General features: G+C 42.1%; 1 protein-coding gene across 1 annotated transcript; it reads left to right on the forward strand.

Moving 5' to 3' along the window:
• Positions 1 to 17,133: 17,133 nt before the first annotated feature.
• LOC147606963 (NAC domain-containing protein 6-like) lies at positions 17,134 to 21,261 on the forward strand. Its single transcript, XM_086791439.1, has 3 exons — positions 17,134 to 17,282; positions 18,637 to 18,932; positions 20,611 to 21,261. The coding sequence occupies exons 1-3, from the start codon at positions 17,135 to 17,137 to the stop codon at positions 21,064 to 21,066; spliced, it is 900 nt and encodes a 299-aa protein (XP_086647565.1). The 5' UTR covers position 17,134; the 3' UTR covers positions 21,067 to 21,261.
• The last annotated feature ends 1,078 nt before the right edge of the window (positions 21,262 to 22,339 follow it).

The raw sequence follows: 22,339 nt of genomic DNA on the forward strand, positions 1-22,339 counted from the left end.
ATGCCAACTAATGCCACGCTAGCAGGTCCCCGGGTTTCCAGTCATCATCCATGTCACCATTACATGTCACTACCACCACATTATCTAGATCGAGATATCTATGCCACTCGGATCCACATCAGGGCCACGCTGTATCCCCCTAGGCATATTTGACTAGCACATATCCATCGTCCACGTATGTCCATGTATCTCGAACGAGAAATTAAAATCAAATCGCGACCATTCATTGTTCGAGGTAAAGGGATACAATCTCCACCGTCCACGTATCTCGAACGAGATATTGAGATCCAATCTCCACCGTCCAAATAGCTCGTTCGAGATACAGACATACAATCTCCACCGTCCAAATATCTCGTTTGAGATACGTAGATGCAATCTCCACCGTCCAAATATCTCGTTCGAGTTATAGAGACGCAATCTCTACCGTCCATTTAGGTATGTTGGAAGATGCGATCTCAGCCGTTTAAATATCTCGATCGAGGTATATAATGAATCTCAACCGTCGACATACCTTGGTCATGGTAATGACTTTAAATCATAGCCGTCCATGTATCTCGAACGAGATAGTAATATCAAATCTTAGCCGTCGATCCTTCACCAACGAGATAGTAATATCAAATCTTAGCCGTCGATCCTTCACCAACCCTAAAATATCTCGTTCGAGTTATAGAGACGCAATCTCTACCGTCCATTTAGGTACGTTGGAAGATGCGATCTCAGCCGTTTAAATATCTCGATCGAGGTATATAATGAATCTCAACCGTCGACATACCTTGGTCGTGGTAATGACTTTAAATCATAGCCGTCCATGTATCTCGAACGAGATAGTAATATCAAATCTTAGCCGTCGATCCTTCACCAACGAGATAGTAATATCAAATCTTAGCCGTCGATCCTTCACCAACCCTAAAATTAAGTGTGTATCTTGGCCGTATGTTTCACTAACCCTAAAATCCAGAGCGTTAATCTTGCAAACCCTAAATTGCATGATTAATCGAACCTCGATCGAGGTTATAAAATCGAAAAACCTTTTTTTTGCCTCATTGTCAGAAGTCGTTTTCACTCTCCTTGCTCTCTTGATTTGGATTAGCATTAGTGGACCCATTAGCTTTGTTTTATAGCTTCATTAGTGCTACTTAGCACTAAGCATTAGACCCTTCACATTAGACCCTTCACATTGGACCTTTGTGTTAGGCTTAGGTTTTAGCATGGAGTCACACGAGGAGGGCCACGAGGAGGGCCGCTCATCTATTGTGGACCTCATCGCGGAGATAGACCGCGAGTTAGCGGCTATCCGTAGGAGTGCTAGAGACACACCGTCTACATTACATATTGTGGCACAGACTTGGAGGCGATGCTTCCGTCCCTTCATAGCCTTCACGATATTGTTTATGTAGATGAGTGGATAGCCCACCATCGCACTGCTCCTGTGTCACATGGCCTGACATATCATCAGGTCTGTGATCTTGCTCCGATTAGGGATGGAGCCTACTTAGATCTTTTCCTCAATAGTCGTGGGATGAGGCCTGGGGGGCGGGCAAGCCCCTTACTATTTCGCGGTGTTCGCATCCTCGTATGGCGGCACATATCTATAGTCGATATGTTGCCGCATATGGGAGGATGCCGAACAACCGCCAGATTCCCATATACTTCGCAAAGCAATTATATGCGGAGTTTGTCTTAGGGGAGGAGGTGGATTACACTAGCCATCGGCCGGGTGGTGGTGCTGGCCGAGGCCGTCTCTAGGACCAGGGTAGGCGGCCTCCACCAGCCCTTCGTGTAGCTCCTACTACAGATCCTTCATTTGTGCCTCTGTTGATAGTAGAGGCTCTTGGCACCCAGGTCGGCATCGACGTACGGAGTACCACGGAGAGCATCCAACACGTGGTGCGCCTGTTCTCACGATCGATACCGATGATGACAGATGTCGAGGTATTTACATATTTATTACTTCTTAAGTTTTTTTAGTCATTTATTTACATGTTTATATGTACTTTTCTATATTTTTACATGAGCGGCATGGTTGATTGTGTCACGTAGGGTCCCACACCTACCATTGAGAGACTCACTCAGGAGTTGGTAGAGGCGAGAGCGGAGATTGACCGCCTTAGAGCTGCATTACAGACGGCAGAGGAGGCAGGCAGACGGCAGGCACAGCATCTGAGAGAGTCCGACATCTAGCAGGTAGGTTTCTCTTGCACGTAAAAGAGTTATAATTAAGGTCCTAAGTTATAAATTTCTTTAAGTAATACCTAATGAGAGAGACTAATCAATTATTTTTATGCTTTACTTTTTTGCGTAAGCTCAGACCGAGGTAGAGAGCTCTAGAGCTGAGGCACAGCATCACCAGATTATGGAGCGGATTGCCCAGCATAGGGCAGAGCAGTTGATGCTGCATGTTCAAGAGTTTCGCAGATCCTCGGACGTGAGAGTGCCTTACCTACCTTTATATCCACGGCCTGTTTTACAGAGGTTTTTCGATAACCTCTCCCTCAGGATGCACCACCCTTCCTACGTGATGCATGCCGCGCATTATGTATCGAGGACATTGATACTACTGGTGGATATGCCCTGGGATGTGGACATTTTTTCCATTTGTCTCGCATCACCCAAGAGCTAGTACAGTTCTCAGCATGCCCCTCTTGCCGTGCACGCGTCGACCTAGCGACATACAGAGTTTTGGGCATTGATGATCTTCACCCAGGCCTTGTTCGAGTAGATGCTAGGACTGGCAGGCCTATTGATTTTACATCAGCTATTGACTTGGGACTCGATGCCTTCGATGATAGAGATCAGGCGCCTGAGGTGCCTCCAGAGATTGAGTGGAGCTCACATGAGCTTGATGGATACCAAAGAGTCCTACATGAGAGCTAGATCACAACATATGAGCGCGTGGGGGGTGCTGGTCCTAGTGGCACCTCGGGTGATGGTGCTAGCAGCAGTGCTGCTTCTCATGAGCAGCGTGTCCTTACACAGCAGAGGAGCTTACACGAGCAGAGTGGAAGACACATACCATTGCAGATTATAGATTTTGGGTTTACAGACAGAGACGTCTTGCATTAGCATGACGTAGAGAGAGAGAGAGGGCTATAGCAGCTTTTGGGACTCATGAGCTCCCGAGTACACCGGCACCAGCTCACGATCCTGCCTTTGAGGCAGACCTCCCCAAAGACATTCAATGACCCCCGCAGCCAGCACAGCCTCCTCAACGTGCACAGCAGCCTCGACGCGCATGTCGACCGGCAGTTAGAGATGACGATTTTGATTGGGTTACTGTTGATAGTGACTAAAATCAGACTAGCTGGGTTAGCTCACTTACATTGTACTTAGATTTATGGGCAATGACTAACCTCAGACTAGCTGGGGTAGCTCATACTCATTCTGATGTACTTATGTTTATATCGTTATGAGTTTTTTCATTATTAAGTATCATTACATTTTAGTTGATGTTCTTGATTTTATTATATTTTTTAACACTTTGGCTATCATATTGTTTGTTGAAAATCTCCATGCCATCGTACCCAAACATGCTCCGATGGGGACCAAACTTTGCAAGCATGTGGGGGGGACCCACCCCCACATGCTTGCAAAGTTTGGTCACAATCAGAGCATGTTTGGATTGGTAATTAGCGCCCAGTTCGGATTTTTCAAGTCTCTTGGTGCTTAAGAGGCCATGGAAAATCCGGGCCTTCTTCATACCATCGTACCCAAACATGCTCCGATGGGGACCAAAATTTGCAAGCATGGGGGGGGACCCACCCCCACATGCTTGCAAAGTTTGGTCATAATCGGAGCATGTTTGGATTGGTAATTAGTGCCCAGTGCGGATTCTTCAAGTCTCTTGGTGCTTAAGAGGCCATGGAAAATCCGGGCCTTCCCCATACCATCGTACCCAAACATGCTCCGATGGGGACCAAACTTTGCAAGCATGTGGGGGGGACCCACCCCCACACGCTTGCAAAGTTTGGTCACAATCAGAGCATGTTTGGATTGGTAATTAGTGCCCAGTGCGGATTTTTCAAGTCTCTTGGTGCTTAAGAGGCCATGGAAAATCCGGGCCTTCCCCATACCATTGTATGCTCCGATGGGGACCAAACTCTGCACAAGCGTGTGGGGGGACTCACCCCCACACGCTTGCAAAGTTTGGTCACAATCGGAGCATGTTTGGATTGGTAATTAAGCAGATTTTTCAAGTCTCTTGGTGCTTAAGAGGCCATGGAAAATCCGGGCCTTCCCCATACCATCGTACCCAAACATGCTCCGATGGGGACCAAACTTTGGAAGCATGTGGGAGGGACCCACCCCCACATGCTTGCAAATTTTGGTTACAATTGAAGCATGTTTGGATTAGTAATTAGCGCCCAATCCGGGTTTTTAAAGTCTCTTGGGTGCTTAAGAGGCCATGGAAAATCCGGGCCTTCCCCATACCATTATACCCAAACATGCTCCGATGGGGACCAAACTTTGCAAGCATCTGGGGGAGACCCACCCCCACACGCTTGCAAAGTTTAGTCACAATCGGAGCATGTTTGGATTGGTAATTAGCGCCCAGTGTAGATTTTTCAAGTCTCTTGGTGCTTAAGAGACCATGGAAAATCCGGGCCTTCCCCATACCATCGTACCCAAACATGCTCCGATGGGGACCAAACTTTGCAAGCATGTGGGGGGACCCACATGCTTGCAAGCATGTGGGGGGGACCCACCCCCACACGCTTGCAAAGTTTGGTCACAATTGGAGCATGTTTGGATTGGTAATTAGCGCCCAGTGCGGACTTTTCAAGTCTCTTGGTGCTTAAGAGGCCATGGAAAATCCGGGCCTTCCCCATACCATCGTACCCAAACATGCTCCGATGGGGACCAAACTTTGCAAGCATGTCGGGGGCACCCACCCCCTCATGCTTGCAAAGTTTGGTAACAATCAGAGCATGTTTGGATTGGTAATTAGCGCCCAATGCGGATTTTTCAAGTCTCTTGGTGCTTAAGAGGCCAAGGAAAATCCGGGCCTTCTCCATACCATCGTACCCAAACATGCTCGGATGGGGACTAAACTTTGCAAGCATGTGAGGGAGACCCACATGCTTGCAAAGTTTGGTCATGTGAGGGGGACCCACCCCCACACGCTTGCAAAGTTTGGTCACAATCAAAGCATGTTTGGATTGGTAATTAGCGCCCAGTGCGGATTTTTAAGTCTCTTGGTGCTTAAGAGGCCATGGAAAATCCGGGCCTTCCCCATACCATCGTACCCAAACATGCTCCGATGGGGACCAAACTTTGCAAGCATGTGGCGGGGGACTCATCCCCACATACTTGCAAATTTTGGTCCCAATCGGAGCATGTTTGGATTAGTAATTAGCGCCCAGTCCGGGTTTTTAAAGTCTCTTGGGTGCTTAAGAGGCCATGGAAAATCCGGGCCTTCCCCATACCATCGTACCCAAACATGCTCCGATGGGGACCAAACTTTGCAAGCATGTGGGGGGGACCCACCCCCACAGGCTTGCAAAGTTTGGTCACAATCGGAGTATGTTTGGATTGGTAATTAGCGCCCAGTTTGAATTTTTCAAGTCTCTTGGTGCTTAAGAGACCATGGAAAATCCGGGCATTCCCCATACCATCGTACCCAAACATGCTCCGATATGGGGACCAAACTTCGCAAGCATGTGGGGGAGACCCACCCCACACGCTTGCAAAGTTTGGTCACAATCAGAGCATGTTTGGATTGGTAATTAGCGCGCGCCCAGTGCAGATTTTTCAAGTTGTGCTGAAGAGGCCATGGAAAATCCGGGCCTTCCCCATACCATCGTACCCAAACATGCTCCGATGGGGACCAAACTTTGCAAGCATGTCGGGGGACCCACCCCCCGACATGCTTGCAAATTTTGGTAATAATCGGAGCATGTTTGGATTGGTAATTAGCGCCCAATGCGGATTTTTCAAGTCTCTTGGTGCTTAAGAGGCCATGGAAAATCCGGGCCTTCCCCATACCATCGTACCCAAACATGCTCCGATGGGGACTAAACTTTGCAAGCATGTGAGGGGGACCCACCCCCACACGCTTGCAAAGTTTGGTCACAATTGGAGCATGTTTGGATTGGTAATTAGCGCCCAGTGTGGATTTTTCAAGTCTCTTGGTGCTTAAGAGGCCATGGAAAATTCGGGCCTTCCCCATACCATCGTACCCAAACATGCTCCGATGGGGACTAAACTTTGCAAGCATGTGGGGCGGGACCCACCCCCACACGCTTGCAAAGGTTGGTCACAATTGGAGCATGTTTGGATTGGTGATTAGCGCCCAATGCATATTTTTCAAGTCTCTTGGTGCTTAAGAGGCCATGGAAAATCCGGGCCGTCCTTATACCATCGTACCCAAACATGCTCCGATGGGGACCAAACTTTGCAAGCATGTGGGGGGGGACCCACCCCCACACGCTTGCAAAGTTTGGTCACAATCGGAGCATGTTTGGATTGGTAATTAGCGCCCAGTGCGGATTTTTCAAGTCTCTTGGTGCTTAAGAGGCCATGGAAAATCCGGGCGCTCCCATACCATCGTATCCAAACATGCTCCGATGGGGACCAAACTTTGCAAGCATGTGGGGGAGACCCACTCCCTCATGCTTGCAAAGTTTGGTTACAATCGGAGCATGTTTGGATTGGTAATTAGCGCCCAGTGCGGATTTTTCAAGTCTCTTGGTGCTTAAGAGGCCATGGAAAATCCGGGGCTTCCCCATACTATCAAACCCAAACATGCTCCGATGTGGGGACTAAACTTTGCAAGCATGTGGGGGGGACCCACCCCCACACGCTTGCAAAGGTTGGTCACAATCGGAGCATGTTTGGATTGGTAATTAGCGCCCAGTGCGGATTCTTCAAGTCTCTTGGTGCTTAAGAGGCCATGGAAAATCCGGGCCTTCCCCATACCATCGTACACAAACATGCTCCGATGGGGACCAAAATTTGCAAGCGTGTGGGGGGGACCCACCCCCACACGCTTGCAAAGTTTGGTCACAATCAGAGCATGTTTGGATTGGTAATTAGCGCCCAGTGCGGATTTTTCAAGTCTCTTGGTGCTTAAGAGACCATGGAAAATCCGGATGGTGGTTCAAACAAAGAAGAGAAGTGTAGAGACATGGTTCATCAACCCTTAGTAGACTGAAATATCGTTAGTGTGTCCACTTCTCCTTTTGTTATAAAGGCCATGTACTTGGGCACTGATTGCAATGCTCAAACAACAAGGAAACAATAGATCCAAAGGAAGGTATCTTCCTTGTTTTATAGAACTTTCTCTGATATTTGAAAGATTTTATGTCTCTTGTGTACAAGTTTTGATGCCATAAGTTTGTATTCTTATTTAGTTTTTTGGGGATTTAGGTGAGGGCTATTCTAGGAAAATTGCTCTAAAGCCAAAGCGTAGAGGAGGTGCTTGGTCAGTAGGCCTTGTTGTGATAGCCTTAGCTAGAGGGGGTGCACCTCAAAATCAATTGTTGATATTCCAAAAAGGAATGGGATAGATGATGATTTGTCCATTGGTCACTTGGAGTGACACATAATTATTTGGATGATGATGGTTGGGCACTAGTGTTTTGTGCTTTTAATAGCATTATAGAGAGACATTATACAGGTTTATCTTGAAATCTATGAACTCCATATATTTTGAGCATATTGGTGATGTAGTTATTCCAATAAGTTTTTTTCTCATCTTGTATTTGTTAAAATTATCAAGGAGAATTATATGGAGCGAGAACTCATTTTATAGGTAGAAATATCATCATTTATTTATTGTTGACTCGAGTGGATCGAGACATGGGATACATACTTACGAAAGTAGGAAAGATTCCACGATTGTGTGTTTAGGAGGAAACATGCATTGGGAAGTCTATTGCCCCCTCTTTTCCTAGAGCATGCATTGGGAATTCTACTGCACTCTCCTTTCCCATGCTGCATTTCCCTACTACTTGCCTTCTTCGAAGCATTGTATGCATGGAAAAAAGGATGCTCATCATGGAGGATGTAAAGGCCAATCTCTCTTATGGATATTCTTTGTCCTGTATGAAAAGATGCAGGGGAGAAGAGAGCTTGAGCTCTTGCAAGCACACTCACACTCACACTCACAAAACCCTAATAGAGAACACACAAGGTGAGAGGCTGAAAATCTTTTTCTTCTTCACTCAACACTCACACTCACAAAACCCTAATAGAGAACACACAAGGTGAGAGGCTGAAAATCTTTTTCTTCTTCACTCAACACTCAACACACCATATACAAAGATAAGAGTACACACATATGAAAAGGTGAGAGGCTGAAAATCTTTTTCTTCTTCACTCTCAACACTCAACACACCATATACAAAGATAAGAGTACACACATATGAAAAGGTACTCAACCAAATACATACTAGGGTTCTCTAGAGTGTGAACCCAACTAAATGAGTTGGCGCTATAACTATGCCAGTCTCTAGAATGGCTGTCACACAGCCTGTCATCCCACTGGCCGCATATCACCCATGATCTCACCAACCATGCCAGTGGTGTAAGTGTGGGGCCTATCTCCCAGGCGGGTCATCAGTGTCCACCGCCTCACTAGACGAGGTCGATATCTCAACACTCCCCCTCGAGCTCAACTCCATCTCATGTACACCAAGCAAAGCCCTGAATCTATGGAGCTTCCTGGTACCCAATGCTTTGGTAAAGATGTCAGCTACCTGATCCTGTGTGCTGACATAAACAAGGTCAACGTCTCTTGCCAAGACCTTCTCTCTGACAAAATGATAGTGGACCTCTATATGCTTCGTGCGAGCATGAAAAACTAGGTTCCTGGCCAACTGTATACTGCTAATGTTGTCACAGAAAATGATAACTTGTCTATCCACTGATAGACCCAAATCTGCAAGTAGGTTTCTCAACCAAGCTACCTCACATGCTGATAGACCCAAATCTGCAAGTAGCTTTCTCAACCAAGCACCTCTGTACTCGGCCTCTATGTACTGGATAGAGCAACCGTAGGCTCTTCTTGCTGCTCCAAGTCAGAGCAGCACTCCCCAAAGAAAACATGAAGCCACTAGTAGATCTTCTATCTGAGATACTACCAGCCCAATCAGCATCTGTGTACCCATGTACACATATCTCTGTCCCAGTTTCATAAAATAGTCCACAATGCAAAGTAGACCTCACATACCTCAGTATGCATCTCAATGCATCCAAATGCAGCTTCCGAGGAACCTGCATAAACTGACTTACCAGCCCAACAGCATAGCTCAAATCTGGCCTGGTGATCGTCATGTAGATCAAGTTGCCTACTATGCGCCTATACATAGTAGGATCCTCCAAAATCTCTCTTGAATCTGCACTCAACTTGCCATTCTGATCCAATGGCTTTGAGATAGGCTTACAGCCTGTCATACCATACTTGGACAACATGTCCAAGCCATACTATCTCTGCAGTAGTAATCCAATACCATGTGGTGACCTAATCACCTCAATGCCCAAGAAATATCTGAGCTCCCTCAGATCCTTCATCTCAAACTTTTGTCTAAGGAAGATCTTTACATCAAAGATCTTTGCATCATGGTCCCCTATAATGATCAAGTCATCTACATAGATGACAATAAGCACAACCCCTCTATCACCGTGTCTCACATACAACAAGAAATCTGCATTGGCTACATGAAAGCCAATAGTGACAAGATATTCAAAAATTTTGTCAGACCATGCTCTTGGTGCTTGTTTTAAGCCATACAAGGCTTTTTTCAACCTACAAATATGCTCGGGGTGACTCACATCCTCATAACCAGGTGGCTGCAACATACACACCTCTTCCTGTAAATCTCCATGCAAGAATGCATTCTTTACATCCATCTGATAAAGACCATTGCTTTGACGCAGCCACTGCTATCACAACTCCTCTCACTGTTGCCATCTTGGCAACTGGGTTGAAAGTCTCCTCATAATCAATGCCATATGTCTGCGCATATCCTTTGGCTACCAATCTAGCCTTATACCTGTTTATGCTTCCATCACTGTTATGTTTTACTTTGTACACCCACTTGCATCCAATGGCTTTCTTGCCTTTAGGCAGTTGCACTAAATCCCAAGTCTCATTTCCATATAGTGCATCCATCTCCTTATCCATAGCTTTCTCCCAACACACATTTCCAAACAACCTCATCAATGCATGTGGACTCTACAACCTGCACAACTTTTGCCATGTATGCATAGTGATGTGCCACATACCCATCATAGGTAAACCTCTGCACAAGATTCTTCACTCTCCCAGATCTTCGCAGCTTTGCATTCATGGCTTCCATAGCCTTCTTTAAACCAGGTGTTCTCATAGCTGGGATCCCAAGCTCCTCATCAACAAGGCTCATCTCTAAGCCACTAGACTCTCCATCAACATGAGAATGCCCTGCAGAAATGTCAGGCATACTAAGGGGCTCAACCACTTTCTCTTTGCCTTTATGTGATGTACTAATCACATTTGCAGGACTAGTATTATGACACAGCCTGCCACTCCATGGTCTATCAAACTGAACCACTAGATGAGGACTCACTTTACATATTTCCCTGTTTGCTTTTCAACCATAACTCTGAAATTCTGAAAGTGAGTGAACACCTCACTCTTCTCCTTCATGAAGTATACCCACACTTTCCTCATTGGAGAAGTACTCATTGGAGAAGTACTCTCCCCCTCCATCTGACCTTAGGCACTTTACATATATCCTTGTTTGCTTTTCAACCATAACTCTGAAATTTTGAAAGTGAGTGAACACCTCACTCTTCTCCTTCATGAAGTATACCCACACTTTCCTTGTGTGGTCATCAATAAATGTCATATAATACTTGCAGCCTCCCATAGACATGGTCTTCGTAGGACCCCATACATCTGAATGCACAACATCTAGTGCATTTCTGGTCACATATCTATTATGTGGAAATACATGCTTTGTTTGTTTTCCAAATTGGCATGCTTCACATATTCTCTGCATACCTTCAACTTTAAACTTTGGCAGTCCTGTCACAATTCCTTTAGTCTGCATAGACTTCATTCTCTGCACATTCACATGTCCAATTATTTTATGCCAAATGTCTGTGTCTGCAACAATTCTTCAACCATTTGCAAACATCGCAGCACTCACTTCAGGCATGTTTACATTCAGCGTAAACATTCTGCCCACTCTGTTGCCTTTTGCAACCAACCTGCACTTGTCTTTAAAGTCTTCAACATAACAACCATCGGGGTTAAACCAAACCTGCAAACCCTGCTCCCAACTGAAACTAGATTCTTTGTTATGTTCGAAACATGAAGTACATCTGCAAGGTACTTCACTTTGCCATCCTACATAGACAATGGCACATCTCCAACATGGACAATTGGATGAGCAGTGTCATCCCTTGTTTCCACAAAACCTGGCCTTTTAAGGTTTTTCATCTCCTTGAACCACTCCCCATGACTTGTCATGTGGTTTGAAGCACCTGAATCAACGTACCATACATCATCTTTATGTGCTGCTTCAACATTTTCAGACATGGCATTAACGACATGCTGCATAACAAATTTTATTATCCTCATTGTTTCTGCTCGAGCATGCATAGTTGTTTTGCTGCAATTTCCCATTTTGCATGTCAGCCCCTGCTTCTTATAACAATCTGCCTGCACATGTCCAGGCTTGCCACAATAAAAGCATCCACGTGTATCATTATACTGTCTTTGCCAATTTCCACGACCTCTTTGACTCCCCCTGCCTCTGAATTGGCCTCTTCCACATGCGTGTTGTTGTTGTTGTTGTTGTGAATTATGGGACTGTTGTTGTTGTTGCTGATTCTGATTACCTGTTCGGCCACCTCCTCTACCTTATCCACGGCCTCCTCTACCTCATCCTCTTCTTGAACTTGTGTAGAAGGCCTGTTGCTCTGAACTGTTTTTGTTTTGTGAAGACTGTTGATCTTCACCCAAGCTCTTCTCTTCTATAATCAACATAGACACCAAATCTGTGAAATTGGGAATGTTTTCTCGAGTCTGAATAGACGTCTTGAATGCATTGTATTGTGACCCAAGACCACACGTAGACAGACTTCCACCTTATCATCATCTACTAAAACACCAATAGATGCAAGGGATTCCATAATACCCTTTATCTTCAATGCATAGTCATTCACAGACATACTCTTTTTCTCCACAGTATGAAGTTCATTCTTTAACTGTATCTTTTGTGCCTTGGTATTCGTTTTATAGAGTTTTACCAAGGTGTCCCATGCCTCCTTGGGGGACTTGGCGTCTTGTATATGCCCAATCATGGTGTCCTGTATACTGATTGAGAGCCAATACATAACTTTTCTGGCTCCTTGGTTCCAATCCTTAAACTCTTTCACATCTGCAGCAATCGGATTGATCTCTGGTATCTCCGGTGCCTCTTCATGCTCACGTTCTATGTAGTCCCAAAACCCTTTCCCATCAAGAAATTCATCAACCTGAACCTCCAAGCATGGAAGTTGTTCTTATCAAGCTTCTCAGCAACAATTTGGTTTATGCCATCATTTGACATCTTGCCAGACACACAAATTTACCAGAAACAGCACTCTTGTTTGTCCTGCATAAACTGCTGTATTTTCTCCAGCGGTACTGTAGTGCACTCAAATGTCACAACCAGTGACATTTAAGTGCACTGTGGTTTGTCCTGCACAAACTGCTATATTTTTTGCAGCAGTACTGTAGTACACTCAAATGTCACCAGTGACCTCAATGTGCAAACATACACCCAATGGCAACTGTTGACTTCCTTACAGCACACACAGTGTCTGCACAGCCAATCTGTCTTCCTATAGTTCTTAAAACAGAGTTCTGCAGAGAATCGATGACTTACCCGCAGTGCTCGAAATCGCCCAGTTTTTGTAAAACGGAGGTCCTGACGCGCCCGAAACGCGTTTTAGGCCCAAAAAATTTTGTGCGATAGGACAATATAGTTGCCCTATAGCTTTACTCCTACAAAGAAATCTCCTCACAATCAGAGATCGTTTGCCGGTGCCTCCCATAGAGCTCCGACAAGGGTGTAGTCGCCAACACAAATAGGGAAGAGTAGTTGAAGCTCTTATCCTAGTACCGCTTCCTGTGCTTTTCTTGCTTGCAGCTAAGCCCTAGCATGAACCAGGCTCTGATACCATGAAAAGATGCAGGGGAGAAGAGAGCTTGAGCTCTTGCAAGCGCACTCACACTCACAAAACCCTAATAGAGAACACACAAGATGAGAGGCTGAAAATTTTCTTCTTCTTCACTCAATACACCATATACAAAGATAAGAGTACACACATATGAAAAGGTACTCAACCAAATACATACTAGGGTTCTCTAGAGTGTGAACCCAACTAAATGAGCTGGCGCTATAACTATGCCAGTCTTTAGAATGGCTGTCACACAGCCTATCATCCCACTGGCCGTATATCACCCATGATCTCACCCATGATCTCACCCATGATCTCACCAACCATGCCAGTGGTGTAAGTGTGGGGCCTATCCCCCAGGTAGGTCATCAGTGTCCATCGCCTCACTAGACGAGCTCGATATCTCAACACTATAGACGGATGTGTGCTAGAACATTGTTGTGGGATGGCTTGAGTCTTGAGTCTTGAGAGCCTACAATCCTATGCACCGTAGTTATCTCGTGTTGACTTTGACAAGGAGGTAGTATGCAGTTGCACCTACATCCTCTGGTTGTATCTATTATGTCACATGATCTTGTACATTCTATGATTACATCTAGTGTGTTGTTGATTATGTGGTATGTAGGTAATTCATGATTGTGTGCAATTTATGATAACATCTATGGCTGATTTCGGTGCTATCCCCATTACTTCTTTTGCTTTGAGAGGTGGAGGATATTGATACATGAGGCTGAGCAATGGATTGGTGAGTGGTTTTATTTAGGACATACATGTTTATGAGTCTTTGTAGGGTTTAGGGTTGTTGAATTTTTGGTTTACGACGCAAAGGCTATGGCTACGTCAGAACTCAATGTAGGAGCTAAGAGGCTATGGCTAGGTAAATGTCAACAAAAGCTCTTAATATAGGAACTAATAGGTTGAGAAAGCAAGCATCCATGTCAAAAGATCTTGATATAGAAACTAAGAGGTTATGGCTAAGTCGATGTCAAAAGCTCTTTTAATATAGGAACTAATAGGTTGAGAAGCAAGCATCCATGTCAAAAGCTCTTAATATAGAAACTAAGAGGCTATGGCTAAGTCGATGTCAAAAGCTCAAAAGCTCTTAATATAGGAACTAATAGGTTGAGAAGCCAGCATTCATGTCAAAAGCTCTTGATATAGAAACTAAGAGGATGAGAAGCAAGTATCCATGTCTCTTCATTGATGATGAGATGGAGAAGTAAGAAGGAATCATGCCTTTTCTTTTTTTTGCATTTGGACAAAGTTCCTATTTTGATCCACTTATATACAGACATAGCCTTACATAGTTCTAAAGTAAAGTTTGGATGCTCATATCTATAATGTGGGAGTACTTTGTTAGACATATAGGTGGCACCCCATATTCATGCAATTTTTTGTACTAGCTAGTGTTTACGGTTATGTAATTGTGGATTATCTTTTTTCTATACTGGGTGGTTTTTTGGATCTTGGAGAAGCACCCCTATACTTATGTAATTTTTGTAATGGCTTCTTATGGCAATGTAATCGAGAAGAGATCGATAAGCACCCCTATACTTATGTAATTTTTGTGCTAGCTACTTATGGTTATGTAATCGAGAAGCACCCCTATACTTCTATAGTTTTTAGGATCTTGCAGAAGCACCCCTATACTTATGTAATTTTTGTACTAATTACTGCTTATGGTTATGTAATAAAGCTATCTAGATATCAATGCACTTCTCAATGAGATGTTGCATTTTTTGGAAAGTTTAGTACAAGTCTATAGATCTATGTAGGACATGACAAACTATGCTATTTATGTGAAATACATCTTTTTGATGTCTAGATCAATTGATCATTGTTGTCTTTAACATGCTCCATTCTTTAATTACTATCCTTTTGATGTTTGGATTAACTGATCATTGTCTTTAACATGGTCCACTCTTTAAGTACTATCTATGACATGTATTATATAGTTATTATATTTTTTATTGATAATTATTAGGAGGCAAATAATTTCTCTCTCCCTCTCTCACTCGCTCTCCTACAAAATCTCAAAGACATGCACTCTCCACTGTAACGCTCTCTCCACATGAGTATATCTCTCACCCCCCCTCTTTGTCTCTCCTTCTTATGCACACACATATGCATATTATGAGGTCATTTCATAGTGTCGCATTTGAGTTTAAATATTCATTGTGGGCATGAGGCTTGTTGGTGGATCTTTGGCCACCATACGAGAGTGGACGCGTACATTTTGTATAAACACATTCATGTTGCTTGCCCTCTTCCCCTCACTCTCTCATACTACCCTTCTTGAATGTGTTGAGTTTAAAATCAGAGAGTTAAACTATATAGAGCTCAAAGCATGATGTAATCACCAATGTAGGTTATATTTTATAGTTTTGTAGCAAAACCATGTTGTGTGGCTAGGCCCAAACCTTGAAGATTTGGCAACAATAGAGAATCTAAATACTGCCCAAATCTCAAAAGCTCGAAGTTGGGTGGAAGCTCGCCAAGGGGACAAACCTAGAGTAGAGGAGGCTCACATCTTCTACATATATCAGCTTTATAGCGATGAGGGGACCTAGAGTAGAGGAGGCTCACATCTTCTACATATCAGCTTTATAGCGATGAGGGGGGACTTTTATGTACCTTAAAATGGGCCTCCTCCATTCTTGCAAGATGTACAAGGAGAGGCCCTTCAAGGCCTGTAGCCATGCCAGTTGCCTCTAGCCTGAGAAATGCCTATTGTGAGGATGACCATATACCTTTTGGTCTCCTCGTCCCCATGAACTCTTAGGGAGTTTGCATCTCCATTGGCCACAACCAACTACTTCTTCCAAAGCACACTTTAAGGCCTTTTAGTGTGGGGAATTATTGGGTCAGATTTAAAGGCTTATCAGAAACCTCTTATGGGATGGTAGTGATGGATCAAAGGTGGATAAAAGGGAAGGTATTTAACCAAAAATGGCCAAAAAAAAAAGTCTTAACATTGTCTTGAAAAGTAGATACTGTTTTATTTTTATTTATTTATTTATTTTTGGGGAGGTTTGAAAATTTTGATCTAATGGAGGCTATCATGGGGTTGAATTGACTAATGGGGATTTTAATGTGAGTGTGTGCGCAAAGGGACTATTTTGTGCTTTTCAAAAGGCATGACATCATGGCATACATGAAGACTGAGGGACAAGAATTAAGCACACGGTTGGAAAAGGGTGTACCACGTGTGCCGGTGTCAAGTCATGAGTTGAACTCCTGGGCAGCCTTTTTGACCGGACAAATGGGAAATCATCAACTCTCGAGTCCTCTCAATACCAGTTCCGGGAAACTGACCCTTGACTGGACCGTGCATGACTTTCTGAATAATAATAATAATAAAACGCACTTCACCATCTCCGATTTTCACATTTTTTTTAAATTCTATTATTTATTTACTTCATATAATCTCTGTAGATTTTGCATAAACCTGAATTTGCATATAATCATGCACAATGTAAGCACTATATATGTCATCCAATAGGTAATTTAAAAAATGTTGCTATCTTGACGTGTTGAAATATGTTTTCTATTACACACACACACAATAAGTTGTGCTCTCTCTCTCTCTTACACACACACACACACACACAATATGTTGTGCTCTCTCTCTCTTACACACACACACACACACACACACACACAATATGTTGTGTTCTCTCTCACTCTTACACACACACACTCTCTCTCTCTCTCTCTCTCTCTCACACTCTTTCTCTCTCTCACAGACACTCTCTCTCTCTCTCTCTCTCTCTCTCTCTCTCTCTCTCTCACACACACACACGCCGCCCACTCTCTCTCTCTCACACGCCCCCCCCCCCCCCCCCCCACACACACACACACAGAGATCTTAGCCACCTTGACTTCTTGCATTTTGAATTTCTGGACAATATTTTAGTAGACAGATCAATATCTACCTCATCCTAGTCAAGAATTTGATCAGAAGAGTTTATAATATAGTAAGCAGATGGAGATATTGCCAGGCTTCCGGTTTCATCCCACTGAGCAGGAGCTTGTGGGCTTCTACTTGAAACGAAAGGTAGAAGGCAAGCGAATCGCTTGTGATTTCATCCCTCAGATTGATCTTTATCGCTACGATCCTTGGGAGCTTAATGGTATGCATAACGATCTCATTCAGACTTTAATTAAGCTCAATATATATATATATATATATATATATATATATATATATATATATATATATATATATATATATGATATATTAGGCCTAATATTCAGACTTGATTAAGCTTAATATTAGGCTTTGCGCATCATAAGTTCTGATTAAAGTTGTTATATGACTTAATTTAGGGCTTACGATTTAATTCGGGTAAGGCTTATGAGCTCAATATATATAAGGTTTGATTACTGTTTTCATCAATTTTATAGCATAAGACCATATATTGGGGCCTATGCTAAGTTTAATATCATATTAGGGTTTGGTGGATCATGTTTTGCTTGTTTCCACTGTATCATCATTAATATAATTATTTAACCTCACTGTTTAGAGGTGACTTGATTTTTCTCAAGATTATCGGTGCACTATGTATGTTTCATCAAGCTCAAATTGCCATGAATGATCATACATTGAGAGCTTGATACAATATCTTTTGAATTGAATCAAGCACTAATTGTGAAACATGTTGAGGGTTGTATAATGTATCTCAATATGCATATAACGATCTAAGGATATATGAAAACCAATACTAGTTTTATCAATTATAATCTTGTGAACCACATTTTGCACCTTAGTCAAGCCAAATGCTTAGTTAAGCTTGGAATTGGGATCTTAGGTTCTCAATGTTTCAAAGTAAGCTAATGAAGGTTTAAATCCAAATTATATGGGAAATTGGGATCTTCAAGTAAGCTAAGGTTGTAAATGGGTGATTGAGGGAGTTTCAAAGGCCTCAAGGATTGCATGAAAGGCTTGGCACTTTTATCTTAATAAATATTAAACTAAGTTTAAAGGGGATGTGAGTGTGTACTTTAGCTTAAATATTAAACTAAGTTTAAAGGGGATATGAATGTGTATTTAAATGCATGAAAGGCTTGGCACTTTTAGCTTATATACTATTAAACTAAGTTTAAAGGGAATATGAATGTGTATGTTAAGCTTAATATAAACTAAGGTACTTTAACCTTAAAGCAAACCAAGGTTGAAATGGGATATGATTAGGTACTCTAACCTTAAACTAAACTAAGGTTAAAATGATATGATTGGGTACTCTAACCTTAAACTAAACTAAGGTTAAAATGAGATGATTGGGTACTTTATAAGCCCTATAAATAAATCAAGGCTGAAATGGACTATGATTACCTTAAAGTAACTAGTAAGGTTGAAATGGGATATGTTTAGGTAGTACTGAATTAGTCTAAGGTTGAAATGGGATATGTTTAGGTACTGAATTAGTCTAAGGTTAGAGAGGGATATGATTAGATACAAGGGTTAATATGTCCTTATATATGCAGGCATGGCTAGGAGCTTGGAAAAAGAGTGGTATTTCTTTGTGCCAAGGGATACCAGAGGAGGCCGGCCCAATCGCTTGACAAAGTGCGGGTACTGGAAAGCCACTGGCACAGACAAGACTATACAATTAGTTTCTAATCACTCAATGCCCCATCATTGCTTCGGGCTCAGAAAGACCCTAGTTTACTACAAGGGAAGAGCCCCCAAGGGCATCAAAACTGAATGGATCATGAATGAATATCGCCTCTTCTACAACCCTAACAATGATGCTAAGCAGCCCACCATGGAAAACTTGCAGGTATTACCTTAATTTTCTCCTATCCTTTTTCATAATTAGAAATTATACAAAGTTAATTTTGATCGTCCTTATGATTAAGAGTTTGGTTAAGGAATCTATTGTTGTTGATTTCAATCATTGACTGAGTTTGATCAAAGTTGAATGAATAGTTGCTTGATTCAATAATTGAGTGTTTAATTGTTTCTATTAGTGGGCCCTATACTCTTCAATCTAACTATAGTTCCATGTAGTACAATTGATAGAGCTTTCTCATAAGTACTAGTCAATGTTATGTTGTTAAAAAGGATAGTTTATAACTCTTGATTATTCTTCCATTACATTACATTGAAACCACTTAGTATTGATAGAGCTTTCTCATGAGTACTAGTCAACGTTATGTTGTTAAAAAGGATAGTTTATACCTCTTGGTTATTCTTCCATTACATTACATTGAAACCACTTAGTATTTTGATTCAACATTTGAATAGTTATTTATTTCCAATGGTCTAGAAATCCACTTTGATTTTTAATTATTTATAACTCCACCTTATACCACTTTTCTATTAGTATAGCTACTTCATTAACATTATGTTGTCACTAAATGAGTCTTCATGCATTAAAAAGCAAACATTGTGAACGTAATTTTTTTTCCCTTTTATTCCACCTAATAGCACTTTTTCATAGATATGCCTGCTTCATTAGGTTTGTGTTGTGTCTAAGGACTTATGATAGTTTATCACTTTTCATTGTATTAAACTAGTTATCAATATTTAATTCACAATGTGATGTATAACTAGTTATTCTTAGTGGATTGGCAATCCCCTTCATCTTTTTTTAAGTTTTAACCCCACCTTATAACACCATAAATGATGCTTTGAAGTATCACATTAAACTAATGATCAATATTTAAATATTCATCATTTGAAAGGTTAGTTATTAGTAACCTGTTGGTAATCCACTTTGCATAACTCCACCTAATACCACATGTGGCTTCTCTATTGATATTTTATATTTGTAATAGTTCCATACATATTTTTCTTACCATTATTAATTGAGTTTGACAAGCCCATTTAAATAATGGTCTAGACTTCAGCTAGGACAAAGTTCTAAGACCCCATTATACAAAGTTCTAAGACCCTATATTACACCTTAGGATACGAGATGTTTAAATATTCTAAGGTTTAGGCTTTAGGGTAGAGGTCTAAGGCGCCATAGCTTAAAGAAAAGATTAATACAACCATGCGTGCAATGGATAGGGCTTTTGAATTTAGATTAACACAAACCACATTGAGCATAGTGGCTTTTGAAATTAGATTAATATAGCTATGAGCATCATGGTGTTTCAATTTAGATTGATTCAACAAGGAGCATGAGCATTGTAGTGCAATAGATAAGGCTTTTGGATTTCTCAACCAAAGGCTGGGTTTGGCCTCATTTCGCTACACTAGTGAGTTGCCATAAAAACATGGAGGACTTGCCTAGGGTGCATGTATAACCTCTGATTTCTATTTCAATGGATATACCCATGTATGTCTGGAATAATCGTCAATGAATGTGACAAAATAGAGGCAGCCCCCCAAAAGATGGTGTTGTCATAGGACCACATACATCAGTGTGTATAAGCGAGACATCTCTAACTGTGACATGCAAAATAGAAGGATTGTGATGGTAAGATGATTCTTCTTCTCTTTGGTTGCAGAGCTCAATAACTCTTTGCAAAGTATACAAAAAGAGTGTGCCCTTAAGCCTGATTCAAGCAAGAGAGTTTGAGAACTCAACAGGTGAGGGGCCAATAATGAAGGCGTGCAAGCTGGAGGAGCTCAATAATTGCAGTACTGATGAGTTTACGAAGCTGCCACCTTCTTCACAGAGCTGCCATGCACAACAGTTGCAAGCTTTTCTTCATCACCAACAACAAGAAGTGATTAGCGAGCCATCAGTCTCCCCTAAACCAAGCTTAACCAAGCCTCAATGCGCTGCCACAATTACGCTAGCTAATCACGATTATTATCAGCGGCAGCATGTCATTAATCAGCCAATTATCCATCCCTTACCATGCTCAGAAACCAAATTGCAAAGCGACTCTGCAACAACAAGAGCCCCGGACGATCACGACGTGGAGATTGATTTGTGGTCCTATTGTGAAAACTTGTAGGATATTCTGCATGAAAACTTGTAGGATATTCTGCCCCCTTATTAATGTAGCAATGCTTTACTTATTAATGTTGTAATGCTTGCATGCACCCAACATTGTGAAAACTTGTAGGATGCTCTTTCCCCTAAATGTAGTACTTGCTTACATGCACACAACATTGTGAAAACTTGTTGGATATCTCTCCCCAAATGTAAATAGTCACCATAAATATGTTTTTGGGGTGTGCATGTCTATGTGTGAGCACACAAGATGTATGTGAGTGAGATGCGAGCATGTAGGATGTAAGAGAGAGAGAGAGAGAGAGAGAGAGAGAGAGAGAGAGAGAGAGATGGGGGGTAGGAAAATGTCACATCTTTCAATGTCCGTCTTTCAATGTCATAAAAATGGAAAGTCTTTCAATGCCATAGCAAAGTCAATGGACCACGAATGATCCATATGACTACAGCAAAATGCAAGGAATGGGACTTGAACTTCAGATTATTTCTTAATTAGAATGCCTATTCATAAATTGTCATGTTACCACCATGCACATACACAAATAAAGAGAGATGGATGGATAAGTTTTCTTCTTTTTTCACTTTTCTATGACCATAATATAAAGATAAGAGTACATGTTGCATACGAGTGAAGATCAATGCAAGGATGCAACAAAAAGATACTTAGGGCTCTTGTAAAGAGTTCCAAGTTGTAGATGAGTGTGGGAGTGGGCTTGACAATAATCCCACATGGGAACTTCTGGGAGTTTTAGAGTTTTTGTATAAAAAGTGTCTCATTTGAGAGCTTATGGACACATTGGGCAAACTCATGTTTGAACTCTCTTGAGACTAGCTCTCCCTCTTCTTCCATAAAGGTGCAAGCTCTTCTCTCTCCCCATCTACATTGTTGTAAGTTCTATGTTTGTTAATTCAATGCAATGAGTTGATAATTGTCTCTCTTCTCATGTCAATTCTCTAGTGTGCATGTTTCTTATTGATAGCTTCAAGGTTTGTGTGCATGCTAGGGAAATGAGTATTTGAGAATGAAGAATGCTTTGATCTTGTGCATGCAATAGCTAAGCTTTCTTCTTGTTTGGATGCATGGATGGGTAGAATGTGGAGTTGAGTAAGATTGAGCTTGTGTATGTTAAGTCTATGTCAATAGTAGTAGTATTCCTAGCATTCTCTCCATCAAATGGATAAGCTTTTATGCACCGGTACGGGTTGAATCCCTAGCTCCGAAAGGGATGCAAATCCCATTGGATTGAGCTAAGTGTGGATCATACTACTCTTGCTAC

Source organism: Cibotium barometz, chromosome 56 (genome assembly GCF_041138505.1).
Source record: "Cibotium barometz isolate CiBa-2024 chromosome 56, ASM4113850v1, whole genome shotgun sequence".
NCBI classification, from domain to species: Eukaryota; Viridiplantae; Streptophyta; class Polypodiopsida; order Cyatheales; family Cibotiaceae; genus Cibotium; species Cibotium barometz.